Source organism: Trachinotus anak, unplaced genomic scaffold, assembly GCF_046630095.1.
Source record: "Trachinotus anak isolate AG129_WGS33_773 ecotype Australia unplaced genomic scaffold, CSIRO_AGI_Tana_v1 ptg000018l, whole genome shotgun sequence".
In the NCBI taxonomy this organism is placed as follows: Eukaryota; Metazoa; Chordata; class Actinopteri; order Carangiformes; family Carangidae; genus Trachinotus; species Trachinotus anak.
The window spans coordinates 4,847,736-4,861,119 of NW_027273869.1; the positions used below are offsets into that span (position 1 = coordinate 4,847,736).

The 13,384-nt window shown below is 40.9% G+C and overlaps 1 protein-coding gene across 4 annotated transcripts in view; it reads left to right on the plus strand.

The window, feature by feature from the left end:
- Window positions 1-1,178: 1,178 nt before the first annotated feature.
- ano2b (anoctamin 2b) overlaps window positions 1,179-13,384 on the plus strand; it is a 75,406-nt gene continuing 63,200 nt past the window's right edge. For 2 of the 4 annotated variants that reach the window (XM_071502087.1, XM_071502089.1), the window contains exons 1-2: window positions 1,179-1,679; window positions 4,980-5,366. In XM_071502087.1, coding sequence (XP_071358188.1) covers window positions 1,647-1,679; window positions 4,980-5,366 — 420 coding nt within the window. In that variant the 5' untranslated portion in view covers window positions 1,179-1,646. Of the gene's footprint in view, window positions 1,680-2,901; window positions 3,438-4,979; window positions 5,367-13,384 lie in introns of those variants that run through there. The other 2 variants (XM_071502086.1, XM_071502088.1) reach the window with 2 other exon arrangements.

A 13,384-nucleotide genomic window follows, 5' to 3' on the forward strand; every position in this document is an offset into this window, starting at 1 on the left:
AAAGAAGAACACTCGGCTGAGGAATCACAAAGTCTGCTGCAGGTGAATAAAGGAGGAGAGAACGTGTGTATGTGCGCGCGCGCGTGTGTGTGTAAAAGAAAAACAGCAGCTTGGGGTTAAGACTTTTACATTGTTGGGGTAACTGCTCATAAAAAAAAAAGAAAAAAAAGAGCGCAACTTGTTAAACTAAGTTAATCATGTAATATTTCCTGTGTGTGTAATGTGTTTCATCTCGTTGCATCACTTTATGATTTGGCATAAAGCATTTAAAGAATTCAAATGATTTCAGAGAATAAGATGCTCATTCTTGTAGTTCCTCATCTTAAAAGTTGTGACGAAGCTATTTGAATGAATTCAATTGACTTCAGAATGACATTGAGTAAAAAGTACGAGTTCAAGGTTGACGCTGGTTTAGGGAAGAGACTTCAGTGGAGGATTAAAGCTGATATTAGAAATAGGTTAATGGGAAAGCCTGGGGTTAGCAGTTCCTCAAGTAGCCTCTCTCACTGAGTCTATTCTTTAAGCTGTAGCCCATACACCGCTAGGGTTCCCTTGGTAAATCTAAGGGGTCATGAGATTATCAGAATTAAAAGACAGTTACTACACAGCCTATTACTGCCACACAAATTATGTTTATCATATCTGACGTCTCTCTATGCTTTGCTTTTTTGCTTGTAAAATCTTGGACGTCTTCATGCTTCTAAGAAAGGGAGACTGAGTCTTTGCTTGAAATGCTCACAACTTGTGGTCATAACATGGGAACATTGCTTCATTTAAAGGGCCACAAGCCAAATAAAGTTGGGAGCCACCTGCTGTAGTGGGCAGAAATATGAGCAGGGGACAAAAGCAACTCTTCAGTATATTTTATAGACAGTTGCTTGCGTGATTATGGTGTAGCCATTGAGAAAAGACAAGTCTCTTTCCAGTGATCCAAGCAAACAAGGCTGCACCCTTTCTCTACACTGCAAAAAATATCCACCTGAACCGGTCGTTTAGACCAGAAATGAGTGCACCGCATTTAGAATGAAACAAACAGAAAAAGTAGAAAGCAGGTAAAAGAAGTAGTCTCGCGTTTTATTGCAAATCAACTTCAGTCACGTGATTTAAGACGTGAATAATTTCACGTTAAACTCCCGAAAAGAGCCAAAGATGATGGGGATGTGACTCATTAGCTAAGTCCGGAGGCAGAAATGCGTTGGGTGTGCTCAGTAAAACGGCTTTAGGCTTGAGGCTCAGCATCAAAGCAGATAACACACTGAAGACGGACATTTTTTACAGTGTGGCGCACTCGGAGCCAAAAGCCCCGGCGGCGCGCAGGCAGCCTCCAGATCACACAGTTGGGTAGATGTGTATCACCAGCGTGTGATGAGGACTGCGCGGGCTGCAGCCTCTTCCACCTGACTGGCTCCTCTCAGACCAGACAATGAAAGCTGCTCCAGAGGAGCCGTCACTCCTTACGGACCGTGGACTACCTGGGGTGACCTCCGGTGTCATGTGGGGATGATGGGGATGAAGGTGGTGGTGATGATGACGATGATGAATGCGGCTGTTTTTTCCTGCGGAGACTGCCAACTTTCACCTCTGCTCTTCTTCTTCTCCTTCCTCTTCCTCTCCCGCTTCCCTGTGTGTCTCTAAAGCGCAACAGCATGCAGATCGCCCCGGGTGAAGACAAGATCCCAGTAAGTACAACAGTATCCGCCGCCGCTGTGTCAGGCGTCGTGCAGCTGTACCGGTGACCAGCCTAAACCCACTGTGCTGTTCATGCTACAGGACTTACTATAGACCACTGCTATGGAAGTGGTTCTGTGCCTGCTTGATATTTAATGTGCAGAAAACATACCACAACTTAAGATACCTTACCAAATTATTATCATTATTATTATTATTATTATTATTGTTATTATTATTGTTATTAGTAGTAGTTGTAGTTGTAGATGTAGTTGTAGATGTAGTTGTAGATGTAGTTGTATAGGCTTAGGTAAGCTGTTATCAACACAAGCAACTGGGAACCTTCCTGGAACTAGCCAGGCTAAACCGTATGGGTATTTTCCCAGTAGGCTCCTTGTACCCTTAGGGAAACTTCCAGGAGTTTGGAGGTAGAGCCACTGTGTGCCCTGTTGAATACATGAATGTCTGAGTGGAAAGCCTACCTACATAACTTCCGAAGGGTTTTATTTATTTTTTCTTGCTATGTTTCCTGCACTGCAGAGAGAATGAAGTTAAAGATAGACAGATACTAAGAAATGAAAATCCCCCCCCAAAAAATATTCAAAATCTCATCATGATTTTATTTATTTTTTTGGCATCCTCTGTTTATGAACCCAGTGTGCATAAAGAATGTACATCTCTGAAAACATTATTTTTTAGCTTTAAAATAGTATTATTCTTTATTTTTATTGCTTCTCTTTGGGTCATAACACGATCACAACACCTGTAACATCAGTGGTATTAGCCACAATCCACAGTTTCATTCTTTTAATTCTAGTTATTTTGGTGTTTTTCAGAGTCTAAGTATTGTCCTAACAGCTACTGTGGTGCCTACCATGATTTCCAAAAGTTCTGCACCTGACATGTATTGTATTTGGGTTGTGTCCCCTGATAAACACGATCTTGGAGATAATGAAACTGTCCTTCACATCAAGTCTCTCAAATATTCCAACAGTTTTCTTCCGAGGGCTCGGATAATTGGGAAGTTCTCAGTTGGTTGGTTGTTCTGTAAAATACTGAGGCGTGAATGAGTCCGTGATGTGGTTTCCATCTTTATAATGAAGCCTGGTGTAGCACAGACCTAATTTGTACATACTTTATATTATTATTATGTTATAGTGTTATCCAAACACAACCTCTTCATATAAATCAGAAATAGTCCATATCCCATTAGGGTGCCATGCAGTTCTGCCAATATACCTGTGTCTTTCCAGTACTAATTACAGCGTTATGCCACATACTAAATACATTTTGACAAAGACTTTACAGGCAGTGTAGTAAAAATAAATGGTGTGCTATAGTGACAGACTCTGAAGCAGAAAAACCTTTAACTCATCAAGAACAACATAATCGTAACAGTTTATTATATACATCGCTTATTGGACGTCAGGGGGGTGGGGCTATGATGATCGCATGACGTCATCGAACTCCGTAGCTGTGTGTGAAACTACTCCTCGTTCACGATCCCCTTCATGATGAACGCGAAATTCACCGTGTTGACATCTTTACATTTCACACTGAGGAACCAGACAGTGTTAAAAAGTGAACACGGTGCGCTCTGTCGGGGCTGTATAAGGGCGTCGGCTGCTCCACCCGACACTGCAGGCGGGCACAGCCGTTAGAGGAGCCGTTAGCATAAACTGAAACCACCTGTTGCCGAGGACCGCGAATATGTCTGGGCTCTGAAATATTAACAAATCTTGTAAACTTCACTTTGGCAATCAAGACCAGTAAGTTAACGTTTATTTTATGATGTTTCTGACATGTATATCCAGTCTTTAGCCATAACTAGCACGGTGAAATCAGAGTTGACTATTGAAGTTAGCTAACTTAAGGTCGTGAGTTAGCTAGAAAACATTAGCTGCTTGGCTACTGAGAGGGAAGAGTAATGTAAATATAGAGGACTTAAAGCTGCTATTTAAAACATAGTAGTGCATAACTACCATGCTATAGTGTGATAGGTAAATTTTATATATTAACATTATAGGTGAAAAGAGGGTTTTTTTGGTTTGTTTTTTTAAACTAAACGTAACCTCTGTTAGCATCCAAAACAACTGGCAGAGGTAGTTTCAGACTAAATATCCATGAAAAATTCGTGATTATTATCTGTGCTGCATAAACAAATACCATAGCATCTGCATCACATATGAGGCAAAATACATCACAATTGTATTATACATGGGGGCAACTTGGTAGCTGTTTGATTAAGGCGCCCCGGGCAGCGAATCCCTGGTTGGACTCCAGGCCAGCTGGACCATTTGCATCTTTCCCCTACTCTCTGCCTGTATTTCCTGTCTGGCTCCACTTCTGCTATCTAATAAAGGCTAAAAAAATGCCAAAAAGTTAAAAAAAAAAAATGTATACATAGATTTTACAAGGTGTGCAATTTTCCCTGTCCTATATGTATTTTGTATGTTTTAATTTGTGCCTATAGAGAAATCTTTACTGTGTTGTTTCAAATATGGTGCCGGACTATATAGTGGGCGAGTGTATGTTCCGAACATGGCCTAAGTGTACTGGATTTATTAGCTTATTTTTGTGGTAAATAGTGCATTTAAGTCTGGCCACAACAGTTCATCTGATTTGGAGCAAGAGGACGTTTCTCATTTGGCTGAAGTTATTGATAGTCAATTTATTAGTCTAACGCTAACAAATACATTCAGTCTAAAATGTCATGGAAGCACTTCTGTGATTGTGGTTTGACACATACACACACACTCTGAATAAAGTACAATAGAATTTGATAGACAGTAGATGTATAAAAACATATTTTATAAATCTGCCCTGCTGATAGAAGTAAGAAATCTGAAGTTAAAAACAATCTCCCATCATACCCAGAGCCTATAGAGCTTTCCCTTTTGTGTCCTCCATGTTTAGTCTCCCTCTCTACTTTCTCTCTGTCTAAATAAAGAATAACACTGCCAAAGGTGAGCTGACTGCCCACTCCGCTGCTGAAGGTTCTCACTTCAGTGTTTTTGAGAACCTGCCAAAAGCCACTTATGTTTGCGTGTGCTGACAGTGCAGTAGATGTTTAGGTTCATTCAAACAGTTGTTTCGTAACGCCACTGCTGCTTAAAGGTGCTCTGTGTGCTGTCTTCACGCAGTTAATATTTGTTAATTTGATCACTGGTATGATCTCTGTAAACAACATGAGTGTGATTAAGATGACTGGTTTCCTCTCTCTCACATTAGTTAGAGCTACTGCTGCTGTGTTTAGTGAGTACATACTGTATATTTTACTCTCCCCTTTTCTTACCTTTGGCTCCCCACAGGTTGTGACTTCAGCTTCAAGCCCTCAGTGCAAGGGAGAAGGCCTTTACTTCTCTGATGGCCGACGGAAAGTTGACTACGTTCTGGTCTTCCATCAGCGGCGGCACAGCTCCATACGATCTCCCGCTGGCACCTCAGTGTCACATGACCGAGTATCTGTTGTTTCCAATGGCAACTTTCTCCAGTCAGGGGGCTCGGATGCAGCAGCAGGAAGAGGAGCGGGCTTGTCGGGAGCAGAGGCTGCAAGTGTCGGTGAGGTGTTCATGGAGCTTGGATTTGCAGGAGGTAACGAGCCAACGGAGCCAGCTGACCATGAGATGCGTCTGATCAGACAAGAGTTTGAGGCCAACCTGCTGGAAGCCGGCCTGGAGATAGAGAGAGACAAAGAGGTGAGTGTGTTTCTAATGTTTTATTCTTATATGGTAATGCAGTTGAGAGTGAGGATTTGAGTGAAAACTCTGGATTTGAAGGCTCATGCAAGAAATGAAACTATTTCACATTGTCCTAATCACAACACAAGTCGAGATTTTGAAATTGCAGAAATTGCACTTTGTTAGCTGATTGTTAAATATCACTTAAATGCCCTTAACATTCTACATACTGTACATTCTGAGAGGAGCTTTAAGTAGCCTTTAACATGCTCTCAGCTACATTGGCATATAGCAATAGTTGCCCAAGTATTCACTGTAGTGGATTAGCTGTTGGTTTACGACTGTTTTACAGGACGTTTGTGTAGGAACATCTAATTTATTAATGTAAGGGCCTATTGTACTATAAGGTTTAAAGTTTGGGGTTTTTACTGACATGTTGTGGTGACACTTTTAGGCTTCTGGCAGGCACCAACCTGTTATCAGAGTGATTCTTGAAGCTCAGAGTGGGCTGCTCCACCATTGCCATCTTGGCAGTGCCTGACAGATAATTTTCACTTTACACATACTAATTTTTCTCTTATACCATGCCTGGATCATGTGTGGGTGTGCGCAGGGCACGATTATCGAAAAATTACATAAATCATAAGTCCAGGGCAGAATTTTCTTTCCCAGTCTATGTGCATTGTCCTTCCCTCATGCGGACACATGGTGGATGTGATCCTACACAGCAAAACAAAAGGTTAAATGCTAATGTAACATGCTAGAATTAAATCTCCCTTTCAGTGCCGTGGATAGCGCCACTCAGCCAGGCGTGCCAAAACACTTTTTTATGAACTTCAGTATTCATAGAAAATTATCTCAATATGCAACAGCACAATGTGCAGTCAACATAAAAATGAATAGGCTATTGTCACAGGAGTGCTCACAGTCAAAGTCATTTTCTGATTTTGTTGTTTGCACTGTGGACTGTTCTACAGTTGGACTGGCCATCAGGAGCATGGGGAGAAATCCCGGTGGGTCACCACATCGGTGGGCTGGTCAAAAAATCAGAAATTCCAGCAACCAGAAGTGAGACAATGTTCTTACTACAGCATGCCAGTATGGCAATAAAAGCCCTTTTAAGTAATTTCACTGAAAAGCTTACAGGAAGTGTTGAGCTTTTATTAATGAATAATGCAGTAACTTTAGCAGGGCAAATCGGAGTGGATCAAAACGAGGCCTTGTACTAAAATACTACTATGACCAATTATAAACATCAAATAAAGGTCCTGGTGAGTTCTTGGGGAAATAAAGTAGCTGAAAACGGATGTATATCCACTGTAAAAGCCCCCGATGACATAATATGGCCAATGGGGAAATGTCCAACATGTGGTTGGCTGACCAGCGGTGTCACTCATTTATAATGCTTACTCAGTCACTCGCTCATTCATTTAGTCATGGACGTTTGCAGATGTAGCACTGGGCCATGGTTAGGCCGGCCAGCCAAAGACACTGATTAGTGCAGCTTTAAATGTTCAGAAATGTACAAACCACTTTGCCTGTCTGTTAATAGATGAGGATGTTGAACTGCTTCATATTTGGGAAAAGCATTGTCCTTTAATCAAGATGAACAATTAATTAATGATTAATTTCTTCAATCACAATACATGGAGAGCTAATCAGGAACTATAATACCAGACGTGGTTTGCTACTGGCTGGATGCTATAGATTTAAGTGACTTTACAGGATTTTTAAGCCTTGACGCAGGATCTGATGTAACTCTGTCTTCAGCTATTTGAGGTGAGCGCCTACATAGGAAGGTGGCTCAGATGGTAGAGGGAAGTGGTGGGTGAGGCTCAGTGTGTTGTGAAGGATTAAGGTGTTTATTATACCAGCAACAGGGCTTCCATTAAACTTTGAAATGTATATTTTGTTTCCCTTTTCAATTTTATGTACCCTTATGTTTTGCCTTCCTTTATCACCTTTTTGCTGTTAACCACATTACAGAAACAGTACATTAGCTTAGTTCTGATGATCAGTATGTGTCAGCTTTACAGCAAAGGGCAGGCACAATCATAACCAAAGGCACAGAAAGATATCCACCTGTGTCTTGTGTACCTGCAGTGCAGTGTAGTTGCACTCATTAAAGTCAACAAAATACATCCAATTGTATTGCATATAAACTGAGTCACATCATCAAACTCTTAAGTGCTGGGTCAATTTGCTCTCAGTGGACTCAATGGAAGGCTCCATTCAAAATTCAGTCGTCAAATCAGTCCTCAAATTGTCAGTGTGTAAAAACAACAATAGGCAATTATCTGCACCTGACATCCATGCTACCAGACAACAGTTTATTCAAATTTCAAATTCAGATTTTTTTACTTTGAATTTTAGAATTTGCATATGTAATCCCTTTCACTGTAGTTAACAGTCTTACTTCACATGGGGGCTGTGATTTAGAGACCTCCTGACCTCTTGTGCACCTGGGGCTACAGGAAGTTTTTCACACAGTGGTGTTTGTGTCAGAAACAGCTTGTATCCAAGGGCAGCATTCAAAAATGCACAATCCTGCAAACAAATAATCAAGTCTGAGTCATTTAGCCTTCATCCAGAAACACCTGTAGAAAAACAAAGGAGACCTTCAACCAACAATAGTTATTGCAAATATGGATGGATGTGTACTGATCAGCCAGCTTGTAACATTGTAATTTATTGTGCATTGCCAGAATATAGCCAAGCTTTTAATGTTTTGATTCATACACCTGAGCACATTTATAGTAAGTGGTTCTATGCTTGGCAGGTTATGTGAAACACTTCCCCAGCATCATCTACTACAAGCATCACTTAATCTTAATCTGTACTCTGACTGCTGAATAGCTGTCCACTGATTGTGGCTCACTTGACAGATAGGTGACAAGTTAAAGGAAAAACCTTAATAAATGAGTGGAGAAACATAATGGATGCAGATGCTTCCACTGGTCCAGGTGCATGGTGCAATTATGCTATTAACATCCACTCATGCTCTGGGGCAGGTATATATTTCATCTATATTTTGGTTTAACAATCCAAAAGGGCCTGATAGGCCTTTCATCTGTGCTGGTTGACTTCATTCTAGTTGCTGTAGCCAACACAGCTGCTGTACTGACCTCTTTGTATTGATTTGCTAATTTATCCTCAAATGGGTAATTTTGTTTTGACATGTACAAATCGCTTTTGCTGTGATTGTTACATAGCAACTGGTACTTGCATGTGAGAGTGTGCAGTTTTATCTGCTTTTAGTTTGTGTGTACGTGTGTGTGTGTGTGTAGTAGGTGCTTGGCAGAACACACAGTCCACGTGCTCTGCAGGCTCACTGCCACAGAGTTGTACAAATGTAGTTTTTGTTACAGTTCCACGTGTTACCAAATACCTGCTGCTGCACTTTGGCTCCAGCAAGAGGCAAATTTAAGTGCTGCTCACTTCTGCTGTTTGTCAAATATTACGTCCCTGATATAGAGTACTAGAAAAAGGAACAGTGGACCAGTGTGAGATCTCACATGTAGGGTATAGTGTATGGGGAAGAAACACCTGCAGCTCAAATGAAAGACAGTTGGATTTCTATTGTGTTGTACCAATATACAGGATTAGGAATCTGTGTGTGTGTGTGTATGTGATACCTATTTTCCTAATACATGTAACTCCGTGTGCATGTGTGCTGGCCTGCAGCCAGTTGGCTCTGTGTGCAGTCTGCAAGCTAGTATTAATCAGATTGTTGACAGTGTGTCCATGGAGCCTAAGCCAGGATGAGATTAGCTGACTGACTGATAGCTCCTTATCTCGTCTCATGGATTGAGGCATAGATCGAATCTGATGCTGAGAGCAGCTAGTATGAAGAGGAACACTTGCATTCCAGTATCCCTCGTTTGAATACAGTGATGGGTATTCTTACAAAATGACTGACAAACATAATTAAACTCCCTCCATCATGTGGCTGTAGGTGGTTCTGGAAAAGAGAAGGAACATTTTTCTGATAACTGTAGGTTTGCCACTCACATCATCAAGTAAATGAACTTACATCACAGGTACAGAGCATTAAGTGTTGACCTACTGGATTATAGGTGAATTAGATTTATGACAAAAGGTTTTAATGGACATTGTACTACTTTTTGAGGGATTAATATGGCCCTGAGAGCTCAGTGCTCTGCATTTTAAGAAAACACATCCAAACAGACAAAACACAAGCAAATTCAGAAAACATCTTCATCAGTTTGACATGTGCTGCAAATACTCACAACACAACCAAATACGAAAATGCACTGCAAGTAGCACAGACAACAACAGAAGTGTTTCCGGAAGACACAAAAAAGTCTTGACGCATTTGCATGTTCATTGCTTTTAACTTCAAATGTCACAAAGCATTGAACAACAAGTGCGTCCCAGCCAGGTCCATCAGTTTTTTTGTAACCCCTGGTAACTCGTCTGTTGTCATCTGTGTTACTTGCAGCGTGTCTGTCAATGGTTGTATTGTGTGCATTTTCTGAATCTGTTCATGTTTTGTCTTTTGGCATGTGTTTTCTTAAGCTGCAGTGTGTTGAGCTCTCAGGTTAATCTTGGTTAACACTATTGAATAGAACTGCTCCTGTTTCTTACACATGCTTGAAAATATGGTAACTGGATGAATAATGAATGAATGAATAACTGAATAAATTTGGTAACATCTTGGTTAGAGTTGGTATTCTTATCCAGGTCTTTACCATTGCAGCTCAACTGATTCCTGTAAATGGACATTTCCCAAGACTGGAGCTTCTTTGTCTATTTATCTTTGATGAGCTGAAGGTGCTGAGGACCTTAGCCATTTTTGTACTTTTCAGCTTCTGCTGTTTGTGTGACAAAAGTGTTGTTGCATTGTTAATTGTTGTTACTAAAAAAAATTGGCCACACCTCAGTCAGGTGTTTCATGGATGTGACATGGCATTGTGGGAAGTGGTGACAATATGTACAATGATTTGAATTTACAGAAGTTCATTACAGTAAGTTTACCATTGTTTATATTACGTAATTAGATGTGGTAAGTGTAATTGTTTAACAAAAAGTATCAAATCTAGTTAAACACATTAAACATGTTAGATGTTGTTGCTTATCTTAACTAATGTATAGATTGTACTGAATTAAATTCTCCTGCCTGTGTCCAACCTGTTCAACTTCAGATTAATTGGATGCTGGGAAAAAAAAGCGTGGCTTAAATGTCAAACTTGTTGACTGTGCCTGAGGATTATTGAGCTGACCTTCGATCTCTAAGGGACATCCTCAAGCAGAACACTTTTAATTAAATCAGAGGGATATGTTAATTCAAGAAGTGGAGCTGGGACTTGTGAAGTGTTCAGTCTGTGGGGGCCTGGGAAAGAGAACAGGCAGGATTAAGTATCTGGTAAGACATGCCTTAGGTAGAGAATTAGTCTGTCCTCACAAATTGCTTAAAGGTCCCATATTGTATAAAGTGATATTTTCATGTCTTTTTTGATCATAAAGCAGGTCTAGATTCTATATTAATACTGTGAAAGTATCAAAGCCTCAGTCCGCAGAGAAATGCACACAGCCTGTATTCAGAAACTGAGCCTTAAAACCAGCCGTCAGGACTTCTGGAACTTTGTGATGTCACAACGAAGCAGTCAGTGCTCTCAGCCACGCCCCAAGCCCCGCCCACCTGGACCCACCATCCAACCTTGCAGGATTTGGTTTCTCTAAGTGTTTACCTGAAATCTGCTATATTTTTATTAGATCACTCAGTCAGCCAATCAGAAGAGAGGTTCAGATTCTCTGACTGACCTGTTGTTACTAGAGCTCCAGAGAGATGCCTGAGAGAGGAGATGTAAAACTACACTGAGATGGTTTTTGGTTCTTAAAACCACAAATATATCTTCTTATGGATATCAACACTTCAAATAAAACACAGGAAAAGTGTAAAATATGGACCTTTAACTGCTGTCAGGGAGGCAGCACACAATTAGTTATAAAGAAATGTCAGTAATTACAAAAGCATTTCTTCATTCATAAATGTGAATAAAAAAGACAGCGTTCAACCCACATTCACATCCCACAATGCTGAAATAAACCTTTGAAAAAATAAAGTCATTGTAAATGTTATGTGAGTATCATGAAACTATGGTTGAGGCAAAACATGGGTGAATTATAGTAAACACTAGTATATAGTGCAAATTACTCACCGACTATGAGCCAAAAAACTTTTCTAGTCTGTGGGTTTGTCTCTGCCATGTCCGTCCCACTGCACGCGCACATTAATGTTTTACCTGCTGGCCCTGCCTGTGACTTCCTGCCAACCTCATAGACTTTACACTGTGATGATGTCCAGCAAATAGAAATAGCTTAAGCCCTGGGAAGGTTTTACAAATATAAAACCTCCATGGATTAAAAATTCGCAACACAGTAAGTAATGATTGATTGATCGATTGCAGTCAGAGGGGCTCTGTAAACTGTTTTAGAGGTATCAGTTTTGGTGTATGTGAAAAATGCTTTTTGGTGTATCGGGGACTTCTTGTTTCAATACCAGTCGCCAGCAGGGCAAACTGGGAGCAAGGCTAAGTGACGGCACTGTATCCAGCTGTCTTAATTCAGCCTCAAAGCTGGAGTTTATCCCAAAATGCACTGGGAGAGAGATTGGGTAAAACCTTGACAAGTCTTGAATCTATTACAAGGCAACAAAACATATTTATGACATTTTTTGTGATTTAATTTACAACAGGCTAAGAATACATTAGGATGATCTTAAAATGAAAAAAATGAAATTACAGTTTAATACTCAGTTGTAGACTAAAAGAGTTGTTGCAACAGATGTTACAGCTGTGCAGCAGAGACCTCATCATAGCTGCTTCCTGTTATGCATTGAATAAAATGCCTTGCAGAACGCCTGTGGTTGAATGCAGTTGATCCCTACATCCGACCACCTGTAGAAGATCCTCTAATGTCAACCCCCCCACAGCCTTCACTCAGATTCAGTGACTTCCATTAATAACGACCTTTCATGATGTTTTTCTCTTTCTGACTTTGTCTAAATTCTCCGTGCGACCCATTTTCTCTCTATTCTCTTGACTGAATTTGTCTCCGCTCACCGCTACACTCTCTATCTGGACATCCCATCGCCCAGCTGATCACCCTCAGAAACTCAGTGCCCCCCCCCCCCCAAAAAAAAAAAAAAAGATGCCCCCGGCTGCGTCCTAGTTACCCCCTCCTACAGAGATAAAAAGCTAATTGGAAATCCCTCTACTAATTAACCTTCTCCAGGCTGAAAGATATTTATATCCTCTGCTTTTGACAGAGTGATAGAAAAGAAGGGAAAGGGAGGGTGAGGAGGAGGGAGAAAGGAGAGGGCGAGGAGGGAAAAGGGGGCGAGAGAGCTGAGAAATGAATGTGAGCAAGTGGGTAAATTATAGTGGAAGGTGGTATCAGGTGGGTATGAGAAACTGAGGGAAGGGCCCATGATGCAACATAGAGGTGAAGAAGCATTTTATCATAAGTAAATCATTGCTGGGTGCTCTGGTGCTTACCATTACAGCTTAGTCCTAACCACAGCAGCCCGTGTCATCCCCTCTCTCACTGCAACTGTCGTAATAAAAACTATAACGAAATAACGAAAAAAACTAAATCATTGCTTATTTTTACATCTTGTGACGGTAGTAGAAGGACCACACATACATAGAGTCACCAGGTCGCATTTGGAGTTAAATATGTTCTTCCTGATCAGTGAGCAAGAGGTTTTGGTGATGGTGAAGAGATGAAAGGTCAGTGGTAAAATCAAGCAGTGTTGAAGACCCTGCTTTCTTCCTGGGTTCCTGGGCTTGGGTTTACAGCTACAGATTTTCCTTTTTTTCTAAAAACTGCTTTAAAAAAATGTCTGGTTCACATGGCTCAGGTTTAGGAGGACTCAGTGACTCAGAGATGCCAGTAATAGATCAAAACAGTTCACTTTTATTAAGGCTCTGAAGGCAGAAGCAGGCAAAGGCAAACAGTGGTCAAAGTCAGGGAGAGGGCAGTGATCAGTGTCAGACAGATTGCGCAGATTG